Source organism: Cynocephalus volans, chromosome 1 (assembly GCF_027409185.1).
Source record: "Cynocephalus volans isolate mCynVol1 chromosome 1, mCynVol1.pri, whole genome shotgun sequence".
In the NCBI taxonomy this organism is placed as follows: Eukaryota; Metazoa; Chordata; class Mammalia; order Dermoptera; family Cynocephalidae; genus Cynocephalus; species Cynocephalus volans.
The window spans coordinates 115621327-115647860 of record NC_084460.1 but is presented as its reverse complement, the minus strand read 5'-3'; the positions used below and the strand labels follow the sequence as shown (position 1 = coordinate 115647860).

The following is a 26534-nucleotide window of genomic DNA, read 5'->3' as shown; positions in this document are numbered from 1 at the left end:
CCCCAGGGAGAATCACCAGCTCAAAAGGAATAGCACAGGCTTTTTCAGCATTTGGGGTCTGTCTGGCCCTATGCTTCCTCACAGTCACCCTAATAGCAACTACCTGGTATTGGACTTTCCTGTTTTCAAAGCCTAGTCATCTGTATTTACTCATATGTCTGTTAGGATAACTAATAGGTGTGTATTTAAAAGAGGTGGGAGAAATAAATTTAGTTGGCAAATTTCCATTCTAATAATAAATTCTCTACTCCATGGTCATCAAGGCTGGTATCTGAGATGGACTTACATTACCTTTTCTATTGAATCTTATTTTGGGGAGAACCAGTAATTAAAGGGGAACAGTATAAGTGACTCTCCAGGGTATCATGGGCTCTCCTCTTCAACTAAATCTAGAAACAACTACTATTAGGAAAGAAAAATTTAAGCAGATTCCCCATTGCACCTTCACCTTCCCCACTACCTTTTTCCTTTAGATCCTTAAGCTTGTTCGTGGCACATGTGATTAGATTCTATGTGACTTGCTATGAATAATATCTCCTGATATCTCACATTTAGAAATGTGATGGGTACAGATTTGTTTGTTTAGAATCAGACCGCATATTCCCATGTAAAAACAATGCAAGCAATGCCCAGGTTCACAGGTGGCATTTTAACTCAATTTGCAACTGAGCTGTAATGCTCATCTTACTAGCCTGGGTTTGGGGAGTAGGAGGGTGTATAGGAAGGAGGAAAAGGAAGACGAAGAAAAAAATCAAGCACAGTTTTAAAACTGCCAAAGCATTTCCTTGGCCCTGCCTCTCGCTGCCTTCCTGTCTCTAACTTCTGTCCTCAGAGCCTTCCAGAACCCTGAGTCCCACCGTGGTACTTTGTTAATCCCCAAATTGTCCAGTCAACTCTGAATCAAAACTCCCATTCTGGCAGCGCAGGGGGTCTTCACTGTGGTAAGAATGTCACACTCCCACTAAACACATTTATACTAAGGAGTAAATGGTAATTAGACCCTTAACTTCCAAGGAGCAATTTCCATTTTCTTTTTTTAATTGTGAAAGTGAACCTAACCGGTAGAATTTTAGGCAACGTAAGAGAGAAGGAACAAAATTCAGTACTAAAAACTGTCTTCCAGGTTCAATTTTCCTCACTTGCCCCTAGATTTCCCAGTTTCTTTCATTTCTGGACCCCCTAGTGTTTGAAGCTTCCGCTACTTTACCATCTCCCTGGGCAGTAGTGTTTTAAGGATGAGAGTGAGACATGGGGAGTGAGGAACAGGTATGAATATTTGGCACCATTTACCTGCTTGAGATGTTTGTGAGTCAGCTCTGTCTTTGGAGTCGACCTGGTTTCAAGGATCAGATCCACTGACTATGTAACTTTGGGCAATTATTTAACTTCACAGTGTCCGTTTCTTTATACTACCCAGGAGCATCATGAAGATTGAAGAAAATACGTTAAAAAAATCCCTTGGCCCAAAGTAGGTGCTCAGTAAATGTGTTATGTTAGTAAGAGTCCAGAGGTGGGTGGATAGTGACATTAACAATATCTGGAAGGCAGCAGCATCATTCAAATAAATGAAGTGTGCATTGTTATTTGAGGTGTGCACAATGTCAGAGACTATTGTGTTGTTTTATATGGACTTGTGGGGATGGAAAACAGGCAATAGAGCTGCAAGGTAGGTACCCAGAGGTTGTACCTCCAGGTGTGTGCAGACGAGACCAGCAGAGCTGCTCTGAGGAAGGTGGGCCTCTGCAGGGAGACCCTGGGGCAGGATGCTGGAGGGGTGTTTCAAACCAGCTGGAGCAGTGGCTGAGACACATGCCCTTTCATCAGCAGTCAGGCCTCGTCTGTCTGAGGCAAGAATCAATACCAGGAGGAGAAGGTGACAAATCATTCATTGCCTGGAGACTGGCTGTAAATCCAGTGCCTGTTATTTTTCTTCTAACCACTTTAAAGAAACTTAACACAAGTCCTTTCCCTACAACACAGAGCCTCATCCCCAGACTTTGAAAGACCTTTGGGAAAATGTGAAATGAACTTTGGTGTTATCAGGAGTTGTTATCTCAGGGTAATTAAAGATCTGTTCTACTCCATTCTGCTTAAGTTATATCAGCATTTATAATGTCTTTGTTTTCTTTTTGACAGTCTGTTCCTTGGGATTTATGAGTTTTAGAAAAGTGATCTGTCCAAAGGGTCCGCATTTGCCTCTGAGTGTGTCTGCAGGGCATGTTCTTATATACCTAGTAGCTATGACTTGCTACAAACTTACTCTTATTACAAAACTTCCCTCCCCTTTCTCTCCACACAGAAACACAAAACACTCTTCGTGTCTAGGCTCCTAAAAGTCAGAAAGAACAGTCAAGACCGTCTAGTCCAACCAGCCCACTGTGTAGCCGAGGAAGCAGGCCCGCAGAGGGCAGAGGGAACTCCAGGACTAGGCCCTGGGTGTCCTGCTCCTGGTTCACAGCTCGCTCTGGATCTGACGCTTATCCCCAGAGAACTGGCTGCAGTGCTGAAGGGTCCATTCTCCAAGCTGCCTGTGCTTCCATAGGTAGATGTCAGGTGCCACCAAGCTCCTGACTTGCCTCCCATGGAATGTCTGCAAATGGGTAGAGATAGTTGAACGAGCCAGTAAAATTGGTCAAAAGTGAGGTCTTTTTGGACAGCTTTGCAATGATTAGAGCAGGGAATTGGGGACTCCTCCAACAGTGTTCTGCATAGAGCAGATCTTTTGTAAGCACTGATTTATTTTTCTGCTGAAGGCCAGCCTCAGGCAGAATTGGGAAGCAGGCAGCTTGATATGATGCAGTTGTTTTCAAACCTTTTCCCCCTTTTAAAACTGTAGGACTCTTTCTTCCAGAAGCACAAGAGGAAGCCCAATGTGTAAAACAGATAGAAGTGGTCACAGTTGGGGTGGGAGGCCTGGGTTCTGCTCAATTGCCTCTCAAAGTCTTTCCTTCCAGTTCATCGCCCACCTCCACCCTCCACTCATTACAGGGCTTTGAGGGAGGTCCAGCCTTTGATGCTTGATTTGGAAACCACCATGGCAGTGAAAAGTGAGTGTTTTGGACTCAGGCAACTCGGTGTTAGTCACCATAGGCAAATCTCTTAACCTCTGAGCCTGACTTTCTTTTCTCATAAATTGAGGGTAATGCAGCAAACAAATATTTTTGCATTAAATGAGTTAATGTATAATATGTCTGGCCACAGCAGATACTCTGTAAACATTGACTCTTACATCTCTTTTTATCTTTTTTTTTTTCTTCTTCTCCTTTCTGTGTCTTTCCTCCCTCAGATATCTTCTCCTTCTTCAGGAGCCCAGAGATCTCTGGCACTAGCACTCTTGAGACATGCTAAGCAATCCAGGAAAACTATGAGTCACTTATAGTCCAGTGTCAGCCTAGGCCATTCTGTCTTTTCCAAGAGCATTGATACTGGCAGTTCCAGATTCTAGCAAAAGAGCTCCATCCGCGCATCTCTGATATTCAGTTAGCTGAGAGCTGGCCCAAACAATTGACATTCAATGGATTGTATTGACAGACCTCATTAACCACTGGTTTTTTAAGACCAGCAATCTGCCTTTTATCCCTAGTTAAGTTGAGTACTAGTCTAGGCATTTCTGTAACCATACAGTACACACATTCCTTAATATCTTCACATTCTGCAAACTTGCATTTAAAAACAACACAAATGGTGGGAAAAATAAGGTTATAAACAGGTCACTCAAAGCTTTTTTGACTTTGTAACCAGGGCATTAACAAAAGCAGTAGCAATACTAAAAAATAAAGAAATAGTGCTCTAATATAGGGCTTTACCTTTAAAAAATGTTGGAAAGTGTCTTGATGAAAAGGGTTGTAAGGAAGGGATTAAGTTGCTGAATTTTGGAGGCAAGGATAAAATGCACTACAATTATAGAAAACAGTAAAAAAAGAAAAGCATTTCCATGACAGACCACATGTGCCATCTAAGCCAAGAAGAATGTGAGCATCTTTATTTCTGTGGGTCTCTGCATCTGCTGTGTTTGAGTTTGTCTTGTTTAGCTGATATTTCTTGGTTGTTGAAAATATTAACATTGTGGGAAAAATACATATGAAACCAATACCACTTTTATTGTACTGACATAATTTCCCTATTTGCCAGTCCTATATAAGCTAGTTCATATTACAGTGACACATTCTGTAGCAGGACAGACTGTTTCTAGATCTCAGTGTCCTAAATCCCAGACAGATGATGCAGGTGACACAGGTGACTAAGGCTCTGTCCCTTCCTCCAAAACTCACAGTCTTGTGTGAGACCTGACAACAAACTGGAGTAGCTGTAATACAAGTCACACTATCCATCTCACAGAATTGGCGAATCAAAATGTGGTTCAACAAATGATAGATGCGGAGGTGACTGGTATATTGACTACCCTGCCCTGATCATTATACAACATATGTATGTATCAAAATATCAGACTGTACCCCGTAAGTATGTACAAATACAAAGTGTAAGTTAAAATTTTAAAAAATCCAAATCTAAGAAAAATTTAGGAAAATTAAAATATTTGTGCTAAATTCACCAATGCATTTAATATTTTGTTAGTTTTATAATTGGAATAATACATTTGAATATACTACTGAGCATAATTTTGTATGCAATACATTATATTAATTTATTTATTTATTAAAATATTTAAAGCTCATACCAAAAAAAGTATAAAATTGTTGTGCAAAGAGAGAGGAAATTATATGTACAGTTGTGGAAAGTTAGGACGCAAAAGCTTTTAGAGGGGTGAATTTCAACAGGCAAGGATGGAGGGCAAAAGGGAGAAAATGAGTAATGGTTTGGGAACTGGAAAGCATAGGACATGTTGGGGGACTAGCAAATTTTGGAGGATCCACTTTGGGGCTGGAGCCAATGAGGGACACAGGGGAGCAGTTAAGACACGGATGGAAATGGAAGTTGGCCTCAGAAGGTGGGAAGCCTTGACTGCAGGGATGGGGGCCACCACCAGAGCATTTTGAGCTGGTGAGTGATGTAATTAGAGCCCAGCTTTTAAGAAGCTTCTTTTGTCAGCTTATGCTGGGTGGTGGTGATGGGAGTTGAGCCCAGTTAGGAGTCCCTGTGAGAGGTGAGGGCCCTAACTTTACTGTGACAGTGACACTCATGGCAGTGGGATATGCAGCAGGATACGAGGATACTACACTAGTATTTTAGAGACAGAATCTCAAGCATTTGTCAACTGAAGGGATGGTACAGGACTCAGGTGGTACTTGTGTAATGACAAAGGTACTGTTTTCAGTAGTGGTAGCCAATATGGCTCTTGGTTTTAGAATGTCTGGAAGGCCCATGCTGAGGGCTAGCAGTGGCTACGGCCCTCCTGGGTTCTGTGACTGGTCTGTACTGAAGTGTGGGCAGAGCCTGGGACCCTCAGGCTAGAGTTCCATTCAGACAGAATGAAAGAGCCTCGCTCTCAGCTCCAGGAGGGCAGATGATGTCCCCTGTATTGCCTTGAGGCCCAGTCCCTGATCATAGGACCATAGCATGTTCACATATGAAATACCTTAGAGGTCATCTTATTTCTAAGTCCTTTGCTTTCTAGGTGGAAACCTATGGCCCAGAAAGGTTAAATGTTGTGTCCAAGGTAAGGCAGAACCCAGACAAGAACCCAGGATTTAGGCAGTCTTTTAAGTAATGGCTAAAACTGTTGATCATGATACTTTCTTTCTACAGACCATTTTCTAATTTTCTAAGTTTTCATTTGCCTATTTCCTCCCTTGATCCTCATTTGACCTCACTGACAGACAGACATTGTTCCTCTTTACAGGTGAGCCGGTGGAGGCCTGATGGGTAATGAGCCTGCCCCAACATCCCACGAATTAATGGACGTTCAGGACTAGAGCCTAGGTTTCTTATTGTTTCCATTTTCTTTCCCACCGTTGGATTGTAAATTCTGTGGCTGTGCTATACCAGTGGTTCTCACAGTGTGATCCTGGATCAGCAGCCTCAGTATCATCTGGGAACTTGTTAGAAATGAAAATTCTCAGTCCCAAATCCAGACTTACTGAATCAGAAGCTCTTGGTGGTGAGGCCCAGAAGTCTGTGTTTTAATAAGTTCTCCAGAAGAATCACTGTGGTAACAAGACGAAATCCATGCAGTATGTAGGATTTCATTACATTTTGCTCATATATCAAATTCATCAGAGAGCAGGAAAGATGCTAAAACTAACCCTAAAAATTAATACATCTGTCCTTTTCCCTTCCTCTTTGCCTCCCTCCCTCACTCCTACCTACCAGGTGCTTTATGGTAACTTTTCAGTAAGAGTACTTTCTCTCCCTTACAAAGCTGACAGAGTTGTCAAGAGGTGTCACTCATTCAGCCCACGTTACTTGACCCTTACAAAGCACTGCATGGGGAGCTCTTGGTAATAGAGAGATAAATGCAGGTTACCTTCCAGAGTCATGTCTATATTTTTGAATGTTGGACCATATGGCTGTAATACTTATTGAAGACTACAATTAAAAGGGGGGGGAATAGGGAGGGAGGGAGATGGTAGGATAGAAAAAATACTGTAAAATTTCTTTTTAAAAAGTCACATGTCTAACAGGATAAAAAACGATGTTATTGGGCCGACCCTGTGGCGCACTCGGGAGAGTGCGGCGCTGGGAGCGCAACAGTGCTCCCGCCGCAGGTTCGGATCCTATACAGGGATGGCTGGTGCGCTCACTGGCTGAGCGCCGTATGGCCGGTCACAAAAAGACAAAAAAAAAAAAGAAAGAAAACGATGTTATTCATTCACCTAGAGAAGCGAGAAAAGGATGCGATTTTTTAAAAAAATATTACATTTTCTCAGCATCTGGAAAGTTCCAGAAACTGTACTGGGAGCTTTATGTAACTATTTCAGTCAAGCATCACAACAGCCTTGTAAGAGAGGTGGTATTATCCCCATTTTTTAAAAAATGAGAAAACTAAAGTTTCAAAAAGTAATTTATTCAGATGTCGCATGACTAATAAATCATGAAACTAGGGTTCACTTTCCTGCTTGTCTGTATCCTAAATTCATAGTCTCTCCATCCCATCATCTGCATTATCTCTTAGAGCATCTTTCTTTTCCATGTACCTTGTTCATCCCAAGCTATGAAATTTTGTCATTCAATGTACTATATCCCACCATTACAGTAGGATTGCTGTAAACTGCATGTAGATATTTGGGATTCACCATCAAGAAACACTATGTTCTGTCTCACTTTGAAAACATAAAATCGACTATGAATTTTAAAATTTTGTGCCCAACCCTCAGGCCCTACTTTTTGAGTTGGTGCCAGTGGAGCAACTGTAAAGAAAAATTAGGAAGGCGCGACCTCTAGTGGAAAGACTGAGAACCTTGTATGGTTTTGCTGTAGAGTATCTCCCCAAACCAATCCTGCCCCAACTCCCCCTTTTAGACTGGAAATATGGGGTTTTCATCTGAAAGCTACTCTCAAAACAAGACTTGGGTCTGTGCACAAAATATCACTTTTGTCACTATCTTAAAAATGGGATTTCTGCATCTCACAATCACACCACATGGTTTAAGTCCTTTAGTGACCTTTCTCATGCAGGCACCATCTTTTAAAAGAAGGCTCATCCTCTAGTCTTTTCCCTACTTAAGTATAAAACCTAATCTAACTGGGCTTTTGGAAGGGACACAATATGAATATGGGTGTCGGAATTTAATCTATTGTGTCTAAATTTGCCTCTGGGACAGTCGATAGCTTTGGGAATTGTATACCTCTGTTCAAACTATTCAAACTGTGTGATCTTTGGTTTCAAGGACTGAGCTGTAATTGTGCCGATCACTGCGGGTTTGTGGCTCAGCTGCCAAGTCAGCCCCATACTTGATACTCACTGACCCACATACATGCTCCCAGTGTGTGCCAACTGTCCTTAAAGATTCTCGGCTGGTGATGCAGTAGCTTTGTCTATGCCTAAGATTGAACAGAGGACAAAAATCATCCCCTCTCTGATGGGTGGAGGGAGATAAGGGGCCTGAAATAATAACTAGCAGAAATCTAGCAAAAGTGTATCTTTTTCTTTCAAAGCAAAGGAATACCTGGAAGGTGAGAGATGTAAATGAACCCCTCTGTTGTGAGGAATGAGAGATGCCCTATCTTTCCTGAATCTCAATTACTGTCATGTTTCCAAAAGTTCCACCAAAGTTGTGTCTTTCCTGACTTGGAGGCCAGCTAATCTCAGCTCTTCAAGATTTTAGAGAACTACTGGGGCAGTAAATTCCTTCCTCTAACTTGTCAGTTTGCCTTTCTTGATTCCATGCAATTAATCTTTCTGCTTTGAAACTGAGAAACGGAGCAGACAGTCTTAATTTCTAAAAGCACTTCAACTTTGCTAGTGAAAAGCACACCTGTCTCCTTGGAGGTTATGCTTCAGTTCTTGTGGGGTGAATCACAGTGACCCATATTTTTAACAAACCCCTTGGTTTGAGACCCACATGAATAGTGGAAAGAGCCCTGGATTGAGCGTCAGGGACCTTGGATTTCTATTCCCAGCAAGTGCTGTGCTGTCCCCTTTGCCTTTTGGGCCTCAGCAACCTGATCTGTACCATGGCACTGAGAATAAATAACCTTGAAAATCAGTTCTGCCTCCAGTAATCTGTGATTCATTCATTCTTTATGTGGGAAACACACATACAACTTGAAAATCATTCCCTGGAATCCAAGAGTTACAGAATTTGCCACTGATTCAAACTATATCCTTCAACACTACGAAGTTAAACAATCAGACTCTTATTTCTTCCTCAAGAGCCATCATTTTAGTTAATAATTTCTGGCTAGAATATTGAATGACACTTTTTGTCCACTGACTCTTACTCCATTTTTAGATGGTTGGGGCGGGGGAAGTAGGAAAAAAATAAAACATCTCTCAAAACATAACTTTCCCACTTTAGCATTAAGAAACTCATTTTTTGATTTTGTCATGGACTTTTTCTTCTTTACTGAGCAGACCTAGATTTAAAAACACTACAACCCTTTGCCTTCTTTCAAGTGATCTACCTGTGCTTTTAAACTGCAAATTTCAGCATCTGCACTGGTCTTTGGGTAGTTGTTTTTTTTAAAGTCTGTCTTCTCTTGATGTGAACATTTACAATTTCAAGCAATAAAGTATGTTTTTACCCAGTTACTGAAAATAATTATCAGGTAGACAATTGTGTCTCAGAAGTAGATTTCTGCTCTTATAGTCTGTCAGGCTGTCAGTACCTTTTTTACATGTCTGTTTTCCTTGGAAAAAGTTATTTGATCTCTAAATGCTTTCTTAAATTGTAGGCATGGGTGTTGCTATATTAATGTGAACTTCCGGATGTATGGGACATTCCAGCTTTATACAATGGAAAAACTTTTAAGACTTATGAACTGAATCATTTTTTGAAATAGCAGGTTTTAGGATATTACTGCTTTGTTGTTTGGAAACTAGATTGAGGAAATTAGTTTTGAAATAACATTTACTTATTTAAATGAAGGTAAGAACAGTACAGGCAAGGGGTGATTATAATTACTGAGTTATATGGAAAATTAATTAATAGCTGTTAAGTCCTTAATTATTGACACTTAAAGACAAGTTATTTTCCAGTAGCGATTTGTTCATTTTGCTGCTGTAGGTGAGGAAAGAAGGGCATCTTATCAGTAACCCGGTTGGTCTAGGCATAACTGAAACCTCTAGGTTTACCACCTATAGATTGCCCTCAGCAGAGCAAGTTTTGCATTTGAGCCCTTTCTCTCCTTTTCTGCCCACCTTGCAACAAACAAATTGATAATTTGGTAGAGAAGGCTAAATGATGTCCTTGCTACCCTTCCTTCAAAATAATTGTGTGGTCAGATTAGTTTTTAATGTAGTTTAGGCCAAAGAACTGGGTGGCTATTTTGTGTACTTATCTTCACTAGTAGCTTAGCTGCCAACAGCCTCAGGCTCCACACCTGTACAATGAAAACTATAATGCTCTTCCCAGAATTATTATTGGGAACAAATGAGAAAATGATCGTGGTCATTCTCTGGAAACTGTATAAAGGCAGTTTTGTTTGTTTTGATTAATTATTGATTGAAACCAGGTTATAAAACTTCATTTCCTTTTTATTAGTAATCTGGGATGCTAAAATCTTTTAATGTATTTATTTATTCATAGCCAGAATGAAGCAGTTTTGAAGGAAGAGTAGTACCTCAATTTTGTAACATCAAGAACTGTTTCCTGACTTCTTTCTCCTTTATTCCTGGCAACTGAAACTATTCATTTAAAAAACAAAACAAACAAACAAACAAAAACTGTCAAGGGCCGGCCTGTGGCTCACTTGGGAGAGTGCGGTGCTGATAACACCAAGGCCACCATTCGGATCCCTATGTGGGATGGCGGTTAGCTCACTTCGGTGACTGTGATGCTGACAACACCAAGACAAGGGTTAAGATCCCCTTACCGGTCATCTTTAAAAAAATAAAAAATTTAAAAAACAAAAAAAACCCAAAAAAACCTCAGCTGCAGCAAATGTGAGCTGACACTCTATGCCTTGCAACAGGGACTTCCATATGCATTGGGAGCTCATTGTTAACCATGTTGCCTGCCCCAACAAAGCATCTTTCAGTTTTGGCTCAACTGCGATGGAGCCCTTCAGCTCCTGAATTACCAGGTTATCTGATTTTCTCTGGGGAACCAAAAGGCAGTTATCAGTCAGTAGGTGTAACATCGGGGCAAGTAGGCCCACAGTGATGCTTTTAATGTAGTCTTATCAAGTCTTAGCCCCTTGTTAGGCTTCTGTTTCCCCAGAGCTAGCTTTCTAGGATTTTATGACTTTGGAGCCCACCTAGAAACTCTTAGTGAGTGAGTGGAGTGTGGTGCCATCTCCTGGCTGTTATTGGGAAATGCTTGGTAAGAAGGAGTCCATTTATTTAGTTTGTGTACTTGTGAATCAAAGGAGAATGCATGGTTATAATCTTTTTTAAAAAATCAGGTATTAGACTTTGACCTTAGATCACACTGTAATTATACAGTAGCTTTTCTCCTACTCCCCTATTAACTTTCTTGGCTGAAAATTGGTGCTTTGGAGAATGTCCTAGGGCTAAATTATTCTCAGGATGAGAGGAGATACATCTGTGTAGTTATGGTATAATTCACGCTCAGCTCATTAACAGGCCCCTAGCTTCTCCCTCCCGTCTCTTCTCAGTCTGTGATATGCATGATTCCTTCGCTTGCAGATATAGAGGCTGTGGAGTTTCTCATCATGTCTTGAACTGACAGTGTTAAGACTAACACCACCATTTTTTTTTTAATTTGGCAGCTGGCTGGTCCAGAGATCCAAACTCTTGACCTTGGTGTTACTAACACTGAGCTAACAGGGCAACCCAACACTGCCATTCTAAGTATTTCGCCTGACAATTTCATCCTCTATAAAAGTAGAGTTTATTTCAGTAATCTCTGTCTTTAAGCTATACCTATACCATCTATTTATTCATTCAACTTATAACTATTGAACTTCTGTTGTGTTAGGTTAGGAGATACACAGGTCATCAGATGGAGGTACAGAGACAGGTAAACAAAAGATTGATAGTTGGTGTAAGCACTACACTAAAGAAAGTATGGACAAAGGTCATTGAATGGAGAGGTTAAATGTCATTTTGAATTCTTGCCATACAATTAGAGGAACAGAGACAGAATATTCCTAAATAGAGGCTGAAAGAGAAATGTTGTTTTTGGTCTTTGAATTTGGCTTGAGAATTTGGTATATGAATAAGGTACATCCATTTGAACAAAGCTCCACTCTGAAGGTTGGTTCCTGAAGTTAGCCTGGAAATGGGGCTACCTACTTTTTCATTTCTCCCTCAGACCTTATTTCTCATTGTTCACTTTGTAATTTAAGGAAGAAATGCCCATATCCAACGAATTATATGAATTTTCACCTCCCCAAAGTTCCTCGGAATGAAAAAAGGCTTTAAAATGATCTTGGGGAAGTGAGGAGAATTGCAATATCAACAAAGCAGTAAATAAACAGGCAAGATACTAACCGAATGCACTGGAAAACAAGCTCACTGAGCTGAGAAAGCTGATGAACTCTCTGAGAATTGTTCTCAGATCTAGTTTTATAAGACATAATAGCTCTCTAGCTGATTGTGAGAAAAAACAAGTAATTCATTATCAGCATATACTTCTGTCTTCATGGCCAATTGTACATCTGAGGTATTGTAATTTCATCAAGAATTATTGGCAGGTTCTTGCTACACACACACACACACACTACCTTGGCCTGGCAGTTTATTTGGGAGGTGATACTAAGCTGCAGGAGTGAGGGGGTAGAGCAACTGAGACAGAGAAGGGAGAAAAGCCAATAAAGATTCAGTCTGTTAATAATCTAATAAGAGAGTTAATCTCGTGGGACCCTCTGAGAAGTTGTGTAGAACCCAATGTAGAATTGCCCACAAAGTCTGGGAAGCTAGAGCATGTGTCCCCTGATTCTGATTCCCATTCTCCATGGGTTGAGGGTTACCCCCAGCAGTGTCAGTTCTCCTGCATTAACTCCCCTGCACTTCCCGGTAGTGGAGCAGAGATGGCCCTCAGGCAAAGGAGCAGAGTCACTTGCACTTGAGGAGGACAGCTGCCAGCTTGCCGGAAACTGCCCTCATAGCTACAAGGGAACTCAGGTGAGCCGGGAATACAGGGAGGGCATCAACAGCAACTCCCACACATACACAAACACACACACACACCATATTTATATATCCACACATATTGGGAAAAAGATAAAATCAAAGCAAAGTTTTTCATAACAATAAGGAATTATTAATTTTGTTTAGATATGAGAATGATGGTTACAGTATTAAAAAGGTATTTATCAATTAGAAAAATATCTTGACATGTTTATGGGTGAAATTATATGAGGTCTGGGATTTACACTGGCAAATGTGATTGTTGAAGTTGGGTGACAGGTATGTGGTGACTCATTAGACTGTTATCTCTGCTATTATGTATGTTTGAAAATTTTCGAAGTAAACTAATTTTAAGACAAGGTCTTTGACTAGCCAATGATTGTTTTTAATTCCTTCAAAGGAGGTTTCCTATGTAAATTGGAATCCGTTTTAAGGTAATTTAGTAAATTTGAGTGTGTAGTGTAGACTACTTCTTAATGGTCAGTGACATATTTTCTTAGGCTGCTAGGTCACAAGGAAAATTATCTCTTATTAAAGGCTCATGATTCCAGTTGTTTTTTGGTTTTGTTTTTGTTTTTTTAGAGAAGGCACAGAATTCATCATGTTTTTTTCTACATGTCTCAGTGCGCCTGAACTGAGTTTTATGCAGAGAGGAAATGCAGCTATGGTAGATGCTGCTGTGTCCACAAAGGAAAAAGACTTTCTTGCTTCAGAGCGCAGTAAGAGTTTCTGACTTTGTGGTTGATATTTCGTTTGGTAATCATGTTCCTGGCCACTCTCCACCCATATCTGCAACCTACTAGTAGAAACTTAGGGGAGATGACTTTAAAACTAAAGCTCTGCTGTTGGGTTAAAACAAGCAGATTAGACTGTGAGTGTGAATATGTGGAAGAATTTTTAGAGTTTGTCTTGAGGGCCTGAAAAAATTCCAAGGATGCTGTCGTGATTAAAACACTTGAGGAATGCTCTTTGAAAATTGTTCAAGAGTTAAGTATGTGCACACACATGCACACGGGCGTGCACATAGCTATGAGTCATAGCACCAGATATCTTTTTAAAAGCCATTTATAATATCTTTTCTATGATCCTTGACCCATTTGGCTCATATACTTCATTCTCCAGAGATGACTAAAATCCTTTTGTAATCTGCTTTAGAAATTATTTTACTCCAAAATAGAATTTGTTTTATTTTTGAAAGGAAATAAACTTCTACTTACTGTTTCCTGTACTGTTTAACATGATAGTTTTACAGGCCTGAACATATTAAATTGTTTGTTCTCCTAGGAGAGCCCATTTGATGCTGGAAAGCAGCATGGTATAGTGGAAAGAGTATGGAATCAACTTGAATGTGGATTCCCACACAGCTATCATGACCATGAATGATTTATTTGACTGTTATTCATCTTGATTTTCCTCATCTGTAAAACAGGGACAATATTGCGTATTCAAAAGTGTCAAGAAGATTGAATGAGATGACGTAGATAAAGCTTTCAGCCTATGTCTCAGTGCATTGTAGTCTCAATAAATGTTGTGCCCTTCTCGGGAGCCCTTGACAGGAAGTGTATGTACTTTGAAAATGTTATAAATTCACCCCTTCTTTTGCTATTATATGTTTCATTGCTAGTACTAGGCTCTCTCTCTTTAACCGTGGCAGAGTTGGTTGGAGGATGTGACAGCAGCTGGGCTGCAGCTTAGAAACAACACGAAGCAGACCAGGTGAGAGAGGAGAGTGGCATCCAGCATCTGAGCATAACGTTCCCTTGAATTTCTTATTGCCACTGTTACCAGGGCCCATGTGGGACAGTCATGGGTGGCTACAGGAGTCTGCATTATAGTTGTCAGTCTTCAGCAGTAGGTTCTTGTGATGGCAGCCACCTTGGAAGACGTCTGAACTCAGACCCCATCACATGTTTGTATGTTTACTCTTTATCCTGCTGAAGATTCTGATTGATCATCTGTTGGGATGGGAACTGTGCTGCCTCCTCAGGCAGCATTGTCAGAAAGTCTGCTTTATGGACAGGTGCATCTTCCATTTACATTAGATTGAATTTTTCTCTCTATACCTCTCTACTCATTGAAATCCATTAGATAAAGTCCACTTCTTTGCTAGGACAGCTCATCAAATATTTGAAAATGAATCTCGTGGCCTTAAATTTTCTATTCTCCAAGCTAATCAGTTTTCACTCCTCTTCCTCTTCTGTGTTTTGGCTAGGACATTTATTTATTTTCTTCAGTGTTATTATCTCAGCTTATAATTATATATTAATTTGTGTGATTACTTGATTAGTGTGGGAGTTGTTCATGCTGCTGATCAAATATGTCTCCACCTTTCCTACATATGGTAGAACTGTACTGTCTTCCCTGGGGTTGGGTGAAACCATGTGACTAGTTTTGGCCAATGACTTGTAAATGAAAATGATATATGCCATTTCCAGGCTAGAGCACTTAATTGCTGAAAAGACACCTTACAGAGCTTTTTTTGTCTCTAGTAGAGTGACTGTGAAGTTCTAGACAGAGGTTGTGCCATACATCTGGGTCCTGGATTAAGGAAAGAAGAGCCCCCCCCCCCCCCAGCCAACCCTTGATTGTCATGCAGTGTGAATGAAAAATAAAACTGTTGTTTTGAATCATGGGGATATTAGGTTTGTTACTCAGCATAACCTCATCTATCCTAAACAATACAATTAATATCTGGCTTTCTCACTAAGTGATAAGCATTATGCAGTGGGGACTGTGTGTGTTTCTTCTCACCTTTGTATCTTCAGTATAGCACAGTAGTGGTTCATAGCAGACACGGACCCTTATGTGTTCTGTGCATGAATAAATGAAACCTGAATTTTGATTCCTGTCTCCATCTTTACTGTGATTTCCTGGACTTGGCCTACTTCATGATTCTTCTTCTAAAATATAGACCCCCGTCCCCTCCCCTAACAAATCCAGCTTTCCAGTTCAAGTAATTAAGTAGTTTGCATATACATCCCAAAATGAGAGAAGGATGGAAACCAGATCCAGCTGCATCACAGGCAGAGGTGATGGGATACAGTTGACTTCACTCCGAACACCTTCATCGCCAGCTTATTTGTTCTCGTGGAGGTCAGGAGAGAGTTAATGTGCTCATCAGCAACACATTTCTGTATCCTTAAGTAGCCACTGGCACCATATTGGCATTACTCTTGCTTTTCACTTGCTGTTGTTTCTTTCAAGAAGCAGCCTCCTGAAGTGGACACTCCTCCTGTAAATTGTCAATCTGTAGCTTTCATGCCCTGTCATGGCTGTGGGAAGCTGCTGGGTTGGGCTACAAAAGACTCTCTTTTGAGACTTGCCAGTAAATGGCAGAAACCATAAGTTTTTAACCTATCCTACAAACTGAAAAGAAAGAAAGGGCAGGACTTATTAAGTGGGAAGAATATATTGATCACACATGTGCAGAGCCCCTTGTTGGTTGATTGCCAACTAAGTACCAGACCACACACTGAGCAATTTGGGGTGCATCTTCTCATTTTATCCCCATGGACACCCAACAAACTTGTAGCTGTTATTCCCCAATTTTGTCTGAGGGAATTGAGGCCCAGAGTGATTGATCGTGTTGGTCATGGACGAGTTAGACTTTAATCCAGGTCTAATTAATGTTTATTCTGTTTAAAATAGCTTAAGACTAGGTATGTAGACTTCGACAAAACCCACTAATTTTTAGAACTTCAGTTTTAATTTTTAAGAAGAAAAATAATGAAAGCTGAGAGAGGCTTTTTTTTCCCTATCCAACTTTTAGATTATTAGCAAACAATGTTATATGCATATGCTGACAATATTTCATATTGTGTGGCAAAATCCACGACCCCAGGGAATGATTAATGAGGTTTTCAAGTTGATTAAAACAAATGGTACACTTAACAAGCAGTTGCCTTCCAATCCCAGGGTTTGCACTAGCCATGCAGTAATAAAATCTTGACCACAAGGAGTTTACAGACTATTGCCTGTCATAGTATCTTTCATTTGCTGAGCCTTTTTGCCAACTTCTGTGCCAAATGCTTTATGTTGTCTCATTTAGGAGGAATGATATGCGTGAATACAGCCTATAACAACAATAGGTGTCAAAAGTGCTAATGCAGAAGTTTAGTTCAAGACTCTCCAATGGTGTGTACAGATTGTTTATTTCACAGGGCATGAAGGTGAAAGAAGAAAGGCTGGAATCCAGCCTGTCCTCTACTTGCCAAGCTGTGTGCCATGCCACACAATAGCATCCACCCTGAGCAAGCATCCCTGGGTAGCAGCAGTCTTGGTATGGCCATGGGAGAGAACACTCAATCCATTTCCCTTCATCTAACACATTTCGTGTGCCTTGCATGTGCTGGAGTCTTTAGGTAGATTGTCTTATTTAATTAAATCTTCGAAGCAACTCTGTGGAATAAGTGTTATTTGCTATTCCAGTTTTATGGGTGGTGAATAAAAAGAAGAACATATGGGGAAAATGAATTAAATATCTGCCATGTGCTTAGACATTTCATATCAACCCTATAAGGATGGTTTTATTTACTTATTTATTTTTTTGTTGGTTTGTTTGTTTTTAGTAGATAAGGAATTGGAAGCACACAAAGGTTAAATAACTTGTTAGGCTCACTTAAATAGTGAATGACAAAGCCAGAATCAAAACCCATTCCTATCTTACTCCAAGTCCAATGATCGTGCATACATATCAGTATCAAAACAGGGAAAGATCAAGGAAGACTTCTCTTAAGATGCATATTTTGAGTCAGTCCTCTTACATATATATATATATATATATATATATATATATATATATATATATATATATATATATATATATATATATATATATATATATATATCTTCTGGTCAATAAGACATTACCATTACCATGCATGCATTGATCAGTTTTCTAAGAGATTAAATAAAATTGTATGTAGTTGTCTCAGAAATTTGCAAAATAAAACTATTTGACTTATATAACATATTATAATAACAGTGAATATTAATGATCACTCAGGAAATTATTGAAAAGCTAGGAAGTTCCATTAGTGTCTTCTGTATTTCCAGCATCTGTTACAGTCTGTTTATTTGGGAATACCAATGGCTTCTTTCAAGGCAGATCAGGTTCATTCTTCCTTTATGATAAATGTGGGTAGTCAGACATGTTCTGCTGCTTGTCCAAGGTCACGCTAAAACATTGACCAGTGAAACACTTTGCCCTGAGACCTCTGCCACTTCTCATCCAAGCCATACTGCATTCATGTCAAGTTGGGTCATTGTCATAGGGAGAACAGTATGTGTGCCATTGTGAACTTTTCAGCAAATGTGGGAATAAGACCATGCTGTTCATCTGATACTAAGGCTTTGTGACCTTGTATGAGTTATTTCTCCTCTATGGACCTCAGTTTTTTCACATATAAATCGAGGGGCTTCAGATAGATGATTTCTGGACATGAATAAGGAAAGTGCAAAAACCTTCTCCAAATCGGGGTCATTAAAAATACCATAGATTGGTGACTTTTTAGAAAAAGGTGGCCATGCCTACGTCTCAGATGTTCCTCAGAATGTCAAGTAAGCTTGAGAAAAATATTTCCTCCTTTGAAACATAAATCATATTTTATAGGGAGGTTTTACATTGTTTGTTATCATCCAAGGAGACTTTTGCCCTAGGTGACACATCAGAATCCTTTGTCAGCATTGTTCCACCCTTCCCTCTTCCCTACCATTAAGAACTACTGCCATGATAAGGCACTATTTGTTACTGCTGTGTGCCACATGAGTTGGGGCCAAAAAAGGTAACACCTTTATGTGAAACAATAAATATTATTGAGATATTTAGGTACATAGGTATTTTTTATATACATAGTCAAAGATATATAGAGAAATAAAATTTATCTAATTTTGTAAATTATAAGACATAAAAATGTTATCTCTTTATGGATCTTTCTCCCTCCAACATTGGTGTGTGTGTGTGTGTGTGTGTGTGTGTGTGTGTGTGTGTGTGTTATTTATTTTTTGGTGTCCCTAGGTGGGCTCAAATGTGTGTGTATGTGTGTTTTTTAAAGGAATTTATGCAAGTAGTATCTTCACTTATGTGTTGAGTATTTATTAAACTGTCTACCTGAGTTCTCATATCTACTGGAATGGGGCTGTGAAGACAGGAGAAAATAAAAATATGATACTTAGTTCTTGTGCTCTGGAGTTAACAACCTGATATTATACGTTTGAGTGATAGAGGTCAGTAATTTGAATCCAGTGGAATATGATGAAGTTTTATTCACTGGAACAGGATATTCTAAAGGTAATCAGTGAAGAACTTAAGAGGATGACATGGAGCTCATTCCTGAAGCTCGAGACTCCGGAATCTCTATAAAAGTAATATTAAGGTCTCTTTAAATAGAAACTATGAAATAAAGCAAAACCAAGGAGTGGAGAATTACAGAAAGGGAGGCTAGGAGGCAGTTTTACTTTAGGGTTTTAGGAACAAACATTTGCCAGTACTTCCATGCCAGTACCCACCCAGGGGAAGAAGTTGTTTCTCCATCCATCCTTTTCTTTCCTGCTAACAAGCTGAGTGGTGTGTGTGCATCTTCCTTTTGTTCCCAGTCATGGCTTTGGATACTCTACCTAATGGCTAAACACAGAGTCAGTTGATCTTACCTTACTGTAATTACACAAAAAACCTTGGATCAGTTTAGAGATGGCACTTGTTGGAACAGATCCCCAAAGCCAAAGTGTACAGTTGAGGTTTTTTCTTCTCTGTCTTGTTCCTCCCAGTGCCTGCCTGTGTGTTAGTTGCATGACAACCCATCTGCCACAGTAGCTGATGTCAGCTCATTTTCACTTAGATTTAGCCCTGGACAGTTTTCAGGAGGACATTTGGGCTTCTAATAATGCCAGGGAAGGCTCTAGTTTCTGTTACAACATCTTTTGTAAAACTGCAGACTAATGGGCTCAGGAAAGCTAAGTGGAAATGTGCATGTCACAAGGGATTAGTTTCCGGAACAATGTAGCCTTAGAAACTTTGTTTCTAACCTCTAGGCGCTTAGTCATTGAGCCTAGAGGCTCAATGTATTTTAAAAGGAATTAGAAGTGTCCAGAATTATCCTAACTCCTGAATATTAGAATTTAGCCAAAATATTTTATACTGGCTCTTTTGAAAGAAGGTTCAACATTTTACTAGGTGAATAAGCACAAGTTGGGGGAAAGAAAAGACTTTATTATTGGCAAGAATGTTATAGTATATACTCTAACAAGTGAAAATAATTTAAAACTTCTCCTGTAATCCAGAAGAGGGCAGAAGGGAGTTTTAGTTATTCCTCACCTAAGACTATCCAAACAAGATTGTGACAACCCAAGGCAAAATTCAGTGACACTTTTATAGAGACAAATTGTCTGCAGGTCATTAACACACAAGTTACTCTTGCTGCATAGACAGGTCTTACCTAGCTAGTGTGCTCAGAGCCCGCTTACTCCTGTCTAGGTCAAAAAGACATAGAATTTTGAGTTATTTATGCCTAACTAAGAGGAGACAACAATGTGTACCCAAATAACAATACCACTTTAGTTGATTCAGATATTATTTACTAACCACAACACAACATTTCATAATTTTCTCATGTATGTTGGTGGCACTCCAAATGCTAGAAGGAAAGAATATTTAAGCAATGAAGAGTAAATAATTTTATTATCAAATACAGGGGTACCTCAAAAAGTTTTTGGAAAAATAGAATTAAAAATTACTATGAATCTTTCCATGAATTTTTTGAAGTACCCTCATATAGTTCTTTGAAAGTAACTGTGCCTACATGTGAGTCCATAAAATAATGAAAATGATTTTCACAACCTACTCTGGCATCTGAGATCAATCTTAATTCTTTTATAGCTACAGCTGTAACTTGAGGTGGTAGTATTTGTTACATTGTAAAGATGAGCTTAATATTAAAGCATGACAATTGAGAATTGCATCTTTGTCTTGGTATTTATGATAACTTTCAACCGTGGTTGTTTAGTTTGGCTTTAAAAACCACCTTAAAAAGGATAAATAAATTTTCCATTCTGAATTTGCATTGAAGGCTGTTTTTGCTTGGGTTGTATTTAGTGTCTTAGGTTCTTCAAAAAGCAGCCTCTGAAATGGAGTTAGGATATTTATTAAGGAGCACTCTTGGGGTCTGCACCTGTGGAAGGGAGAGGAGGAAAAAAGATCAAGTAGGAAGAGAAGTTGGGCTTCCCTGCAGGCCCAGCATCAGCCTCAGCTGACCCTGCCAGGAACTTTGGGTTTGTATGGCTTTTCGGAGTATCTTGAGCTGAGACACCCCCCACGTCGATCAGTTATTAGATGTTGCACCCCCATCCCAACCACAGGACATATCTTGATTAAGGCAGTTTCTTGCAGCTGAGACAATCCTTAAGGGTTTACACTACCCGCAGTTTGGACAAGTCCTTTATTGCAGAGGGATCTGGTCGTTGTATCACAGCAGGTAGTGTGAGAACCAGCCCAAGAAATCAGGAATGATGGATTCTATTTTTGATGAACTGTTAACTCTATAATGTTGGATAACTTATTGATTGCTTTAAAAAGAAATGGTAACTTGTCATATTCCTATCTGTAGGGAAGGAAATGATACTAAACAAATCACTTTTTCATGGTTAATATAGTTTGAAAATTAGGGTTTTAAAGAATGAAAAAGCACATTTTTATAAATGAGTGTTAAATTTTGAAATATAATTCCATTCAGACTAACAAAGTGTCATAGACTGAGTGGCTTGTAAACAACAGGAATTTATTTCTCACAGTCCTGGAGGCTCAAAGTCCAAAATCAAGGTACTGACAGATTCAGTGTCTGGTTCATAGATGGCCATCTTCTCTCTGTGTCCTCTGTGGAAGGGGTGAGGAAGCTCTTCAGGGTCTCTTCTATAAGGGCACTAATGCTGCTCTTGAGGGCTCTACCCTCATGACCTAAACACATCCTGAAGACCCCACCTCCTAACACCATCATATTGGAAGTTAGGATTTCAACATACAAATTTGGGTGGGTGGGGATGGCACAAACATTAGTCTATAACAATAGTGGTAACAAAACACATATGCATGGTTTATTTATTTGCTTTGGGATTGCCTTATGAACAACAAACTATGTGGGTTCAAAGTAATTGCAATGAATAATGGAATATTAGTTTGTGGTAGTTCTTTGAGATCTTTGGGGAAATGCTGTTAAATAAATGAGAGTGGTACTGGTGGTTTGTCAGATAATGAAGCACATGTATGTATAAAATAAAAAGACAGGAAGCAGGGAGGATAAATTCGTATGTTGTTGGTGGAAAAACCTTTTAAGTCTAGCCTTCACTTAAGTACTTAATTCCATCCACCTATTAATTCCATGCATTTGTTCCTTTATCTTTTAGTCACAGCTTCAGCTGTGTGCCTGCTGTGTGCAGACCCTGTGCCTGCTTAATACATATTTGAGACATGGTTCTCACCCTCTCACAATCTCATCAAAAAATCCCATTTCTTAATATCACCACCAATGTCATCAGAATTGTATATAATTTAGGATGATGTCAAGCTCACAGTGCAGGATATGAGTTTTCTAAAATTTAATTTTCCCTTGAAAGCTTTAATTGTCAATAGATATTGTCAGCTGTTTTCTTAAACCCAGGCTCAATTTGGTCATTTTTATTTATTTATTCATTCATTCATTCATTACGAATATTCATGAGATACAAAGCTGAGCCCTGGGAATGTTCCCTCCCTCTCTTGGATCATGGTACCACTGTGGTCTGTCTTTCTTTCCTGCCTTCCTTTTTCTCTTAGCTCTCACATATGAGTGAGCACATGTGGTATTTATCCCTCTGTGCTTTGCTTGTTTCACTCAACAAACCAACTTTTAGTTTTGTTGATCTTTTCTATTGTTTTTTGGGTCTCTATTTCATTTAGTTCTGCTCTGATATTAATTATTTCTTTCCATCTACTGCCTTTAAGTTTGGATTGTTGTTGTTTTTCAAGTTCTTTGAGGTATAGCATTAGGTCGTTTATTTGGATTCTTTCCATTTTTATGATATAATCATTTACTGCAATAAATTTGCCTCTTAGTACTGCTTTTGCAGTATCCCACAAGTTTTGGTATGATGTATCTTTATTTTCATTAGTTTCTAGAAATTTTTTGATGTCCTGTTTAATTTCTTCTTAGACCCAAAGGTCATTCAGGAGCCTATTATTTATTTTCCATGTATCTGTATAGCTTCCAGCAATTGGCTTATTGTTTATCTCCAGTTATAGTCCATTGTGGTCTGAAAAGATTGTTGGAATGATTTCAATTTTTTAAAATTTGCTGAGACTAGATTTGTGACCTAATATGTGGTCTATCCTGGAGAATGTACTGTGAGCTCAATGAGAAGAAAGTGTATTCTTTAGCTGTTGGGTGAAATGTTCTGTATATATCTGCCAAGTCCGGTTGATCTAGGGTGTAGATTAAATCCTGTGTCTCTTTGTTGACTTGTTGCCTGGAAGTCCTGTCCCATATTGAGAGAGGGATGTTCAGATCACCCACTATTAATGTATTAGGTCCTATCTCCTTCTTTAAGTCTAAGAGTGTTTGCTTGATATATCTGGGTGCTCTGATATTAGGTGCATACATATTTATGACTGTTATGTCTCCTAGCTGGATAGTTCCCTTTATCATTATATAATGGCCTTCTTTGTCTTTTTTAATGTTTTTTGGTTTAAAGTCTATTTTGTCTAATATAAGAATAGCTACTCCTGCTCGTTTTCGGTTTCCATTTGCATGGTATATCTTTTTCCATCCCTTCACTTTTAGTCTATGAGTGTCTTTACAGGTGAGGTGGGTCTCTTGAAGACAGCATGTACTTGGGTCTAGATTTTTAATCCAGTCAGTCAGTCTGTGTCTTTTGAATGGTAGTTTAGTCCATTCACATTCAGAGTAGTTATTGACAAGTTTCGTTTAATTCCTGTCATTTAATTGCTACTTGTTTAGGTGGTTTAAATATCTTTTGATTATTATTTCCCCTTTTATTTCTCTTCTTCAATGTGAGCTGGGAATTTAAGGCAGAATGATTTAGCTTCTTTCTCCTTCTTGCTGGCATTTTTGTTTTAACTGTGGGTTTTGCTCTTTCTTGTGTATTCAAGATGATGGTCACCATTATTTAGATAATTTGTTCATTTTTAAAGACAATTTCTGCCACATACCCAAGTCTGAATAGTCATATTTTATCAGTTATTCTTTGAAATAAAAAGAATGTTCAAGGTGTTCCATGATCAGAGCAGCTAGTTACAGGAATGCTTTTCCTGAAGACAGCTTTCATATTTCAGCATAAGGTACAGGGGCTTTGTGGTCACTCCCCGTTTTGTCACACAGAAGATTAGAAAGGTAGTCTTTCTAATGGCTCAAAGGTTGAGATTTAATACAATGAATCATTTTTCTTCTCCATCAAGAATTTTCTTAAGTGAAACTGGATTTTTTTTTTAATTGTTTATGCATGTCAGTAGTCAAGAACGCACTGACTGCTAGTAGAGTTTGGTGCCACTGTTGTGACTACTGCTAAGGCACAGCAGTTTTACCCTCTATTGCTTTTGTATCCTCGGTGCAAGTGTCAACAGTGAAAAGATCAAATAATGCATTAGTATTATTATAAAAAGAGTTATGACCTCACTGTGCCCTGTAAGTGTCTGCAGTCCACACTGAGAACTGATGGTACAGAGAAAAGTTTAAGTGGAGAGAGCATGGGGGAGGGAGACTGCTTTGGCAAGAGACACAAGGGCCTGCCCTTCTGTGGTGGCAGCAGAGGTGGAGAGGGAAGGCAGTGAGAAACACTGCGGAGGTTGTAGAGGTATGATTGGCAGTAGAAAGCAAGGGGAAGTTGAAGCTTTCTGAGGTTTTAACGGTGACAAAGTGGATGGGAATACCATAAACTCAGGTGAAGACTAGGGGGAGGGGACCTGTGGTTTCTGATTGAAAATGATATTGCTTTTCATCATGAGAGAAAACTCTACCCAAATTCTTCCACTTGGAGAAGAGTGGATTCTAGCACTGGTGAGAAAGAACAAAGTCCTGTTAGCCAGGTCTGTGCAGCAGCCTGAGATCTGGTTTTCTGATAATGAGTTGTGGTTCTTGGAAGGTGAGCATTCTATATTAAAGCTTTAGACTCTTGTGTCTGTGCTTCCTATTGTAATAATGGTTTCTCTTTGTGTTTCTAGGGATGGTGCAAAAGCTGGACCAAAAACTTCCTGTGGCCAATGAGTACCTGTTGCTCTCCGGTGGAGTCCGGGAAGGCGTGGTGGATCTGGACTTAGATGAGCTCAATGTCTATGCCCGGGGGACTGACTATGATATGGACTTTACCCTTTTGGTGCCAGCACTTAAGCTGCATGACCGCAATCAGCCTGTGACTCTTGATATGCGTCACTCAGCCTTGTGCCACTCCTGGCTGAGCCTTCGGCTCTTTGATGAGGGGACAATCAGTAAGTGGAAGGACTGCTGCACCATTGTAGATCACATTAATGGTGCCACCAACTACTTCTTCTCCCCTACCAAAGTGGCCGACTGGTTCTATGACTCCATCAGCATTGTCCTATCAGAGATACAGAAGAAACCCCAGCGGGGGATGCCAAAAGTGGAAAAGGTAGAAAAAAACGGGACCATCATCTCCATCATTCTGGGTGTAGGAAGCAGTCGCATGTTGTATGATATTGTCCCCGTGGTATCTTTCAAAGGTTGGCCTGCAGTGGCCCAGAGCTGGCTCATGGAGAACCACTTTTGGGATGGGAAGATTACTGAGGAAGAGGTCATCAGTGGGTTTTACTTGGTGCCTGCTTGCTCCTACAAGGGTAAGAAGGACAATGAATGGCGGCTGTCCTTTGCCAGGAGCGAGGTGCAGCTGAAGAAGTGCATCTCCAGCAGCCTCATGCAGGCCTACCAGGCCTGCAAAGCCATCATCATTAAACTCCTGTCCCGGCCCAAGGCTATCAGCCCCTATCACCTGCGGAGCATGATGCTCTGGGCCTGCGACAGACTTCCCGCCAACTACTTGGCTCAAGAAGACTATGCAGCCCACTTTTTGCTGGGCCTCATCGATGACCTGCAACACTGTCTGGTCAACAAGATGTGCCCCAATTATTTCATCCCTCAGTGCAACATGCTGGAACACCTGTCGGAGGAGACGGTCATGCTCCACGCCCGCAAACTCTCCTCTGTGCGCTCAGACCCGGCGGAGCACTTGCGCACCACCATCGAGCACGTGAAGGCGGCCAACCGGCTGACGCTGGAGCTGCAGAGGCGAGGCAGCGCCACCAGCATCCCCTCCCCGCAGTCCGACGGAGGCGACCCCAACCAGCCTGATGACCGTTTGGCCAAAAAACTGCAGCAGCTGGTGACTGAGAACCCGGGGAAGTCCATCTCTGTGTTTATCAACCCTGATGATGTCACGAGGCCCCATTTCAGAATCGATGATAAATTTTTCTGAGTATTTTGCTGACATTTTCCCCCCCCTGGTTCTAAAACTCTCATAATGTATAGTGTGGTTTGTGATGCTGTCTTTCCGTTTTCTACATATCCAGCCTAGATTGGATTTGTTAAGAACAAATTTTAAGTTTCCTGGTTCTGCAGGATGGTGCAGGCTCTGAAACAGTATATTACTATTTCATATTCTGCCTCTGATTTTGTTGTTTACTTTTTGTAGTTACTGTCTCTTAGTTTTTTGGGGGGGTTTGTTTTGTTTTGTTTAGGGAGAACTTGAGCCATAGATAAAAATGCCCATGAATCCTCTTGCTTTTTCTGTTTCATACTTTGTGTGTAAACTTGTTAATGGATACGGGGAAACAAATTTCTTTCTAAAACAGGAATTCTTTGTTTTGTTTTGTTTTTTCCCTTTTTCC

At 40.0% G+C, this 26534-nt stretch overlaps 1 protein-coding gene across 1 annotated transcript in view; it reads left to right on the top strand.

The window, feature by feature from the left end:
* MB21D2 (Mab-21 domain containing 2) overlaps positions 1–26184 on the top strand; it is a 107448-nt gene extending 81264 nt beyond the window's left edge. Inside the window, exon 2 of the mRNA XM_063075156.1 lies at positions 24858–26184. Within this exon, the coding sequence (XP_062931226.1) occupies positions 24858–26122 (1265 nt within the window). The 3' untranslated portion in view covers positions 26123–26184. The remainder of the gene's footprint in view (positions 1–24857) is intronic.
* The last annotated feature ends 350 nt before the right edge of the window (positions 26185–26534 follow it).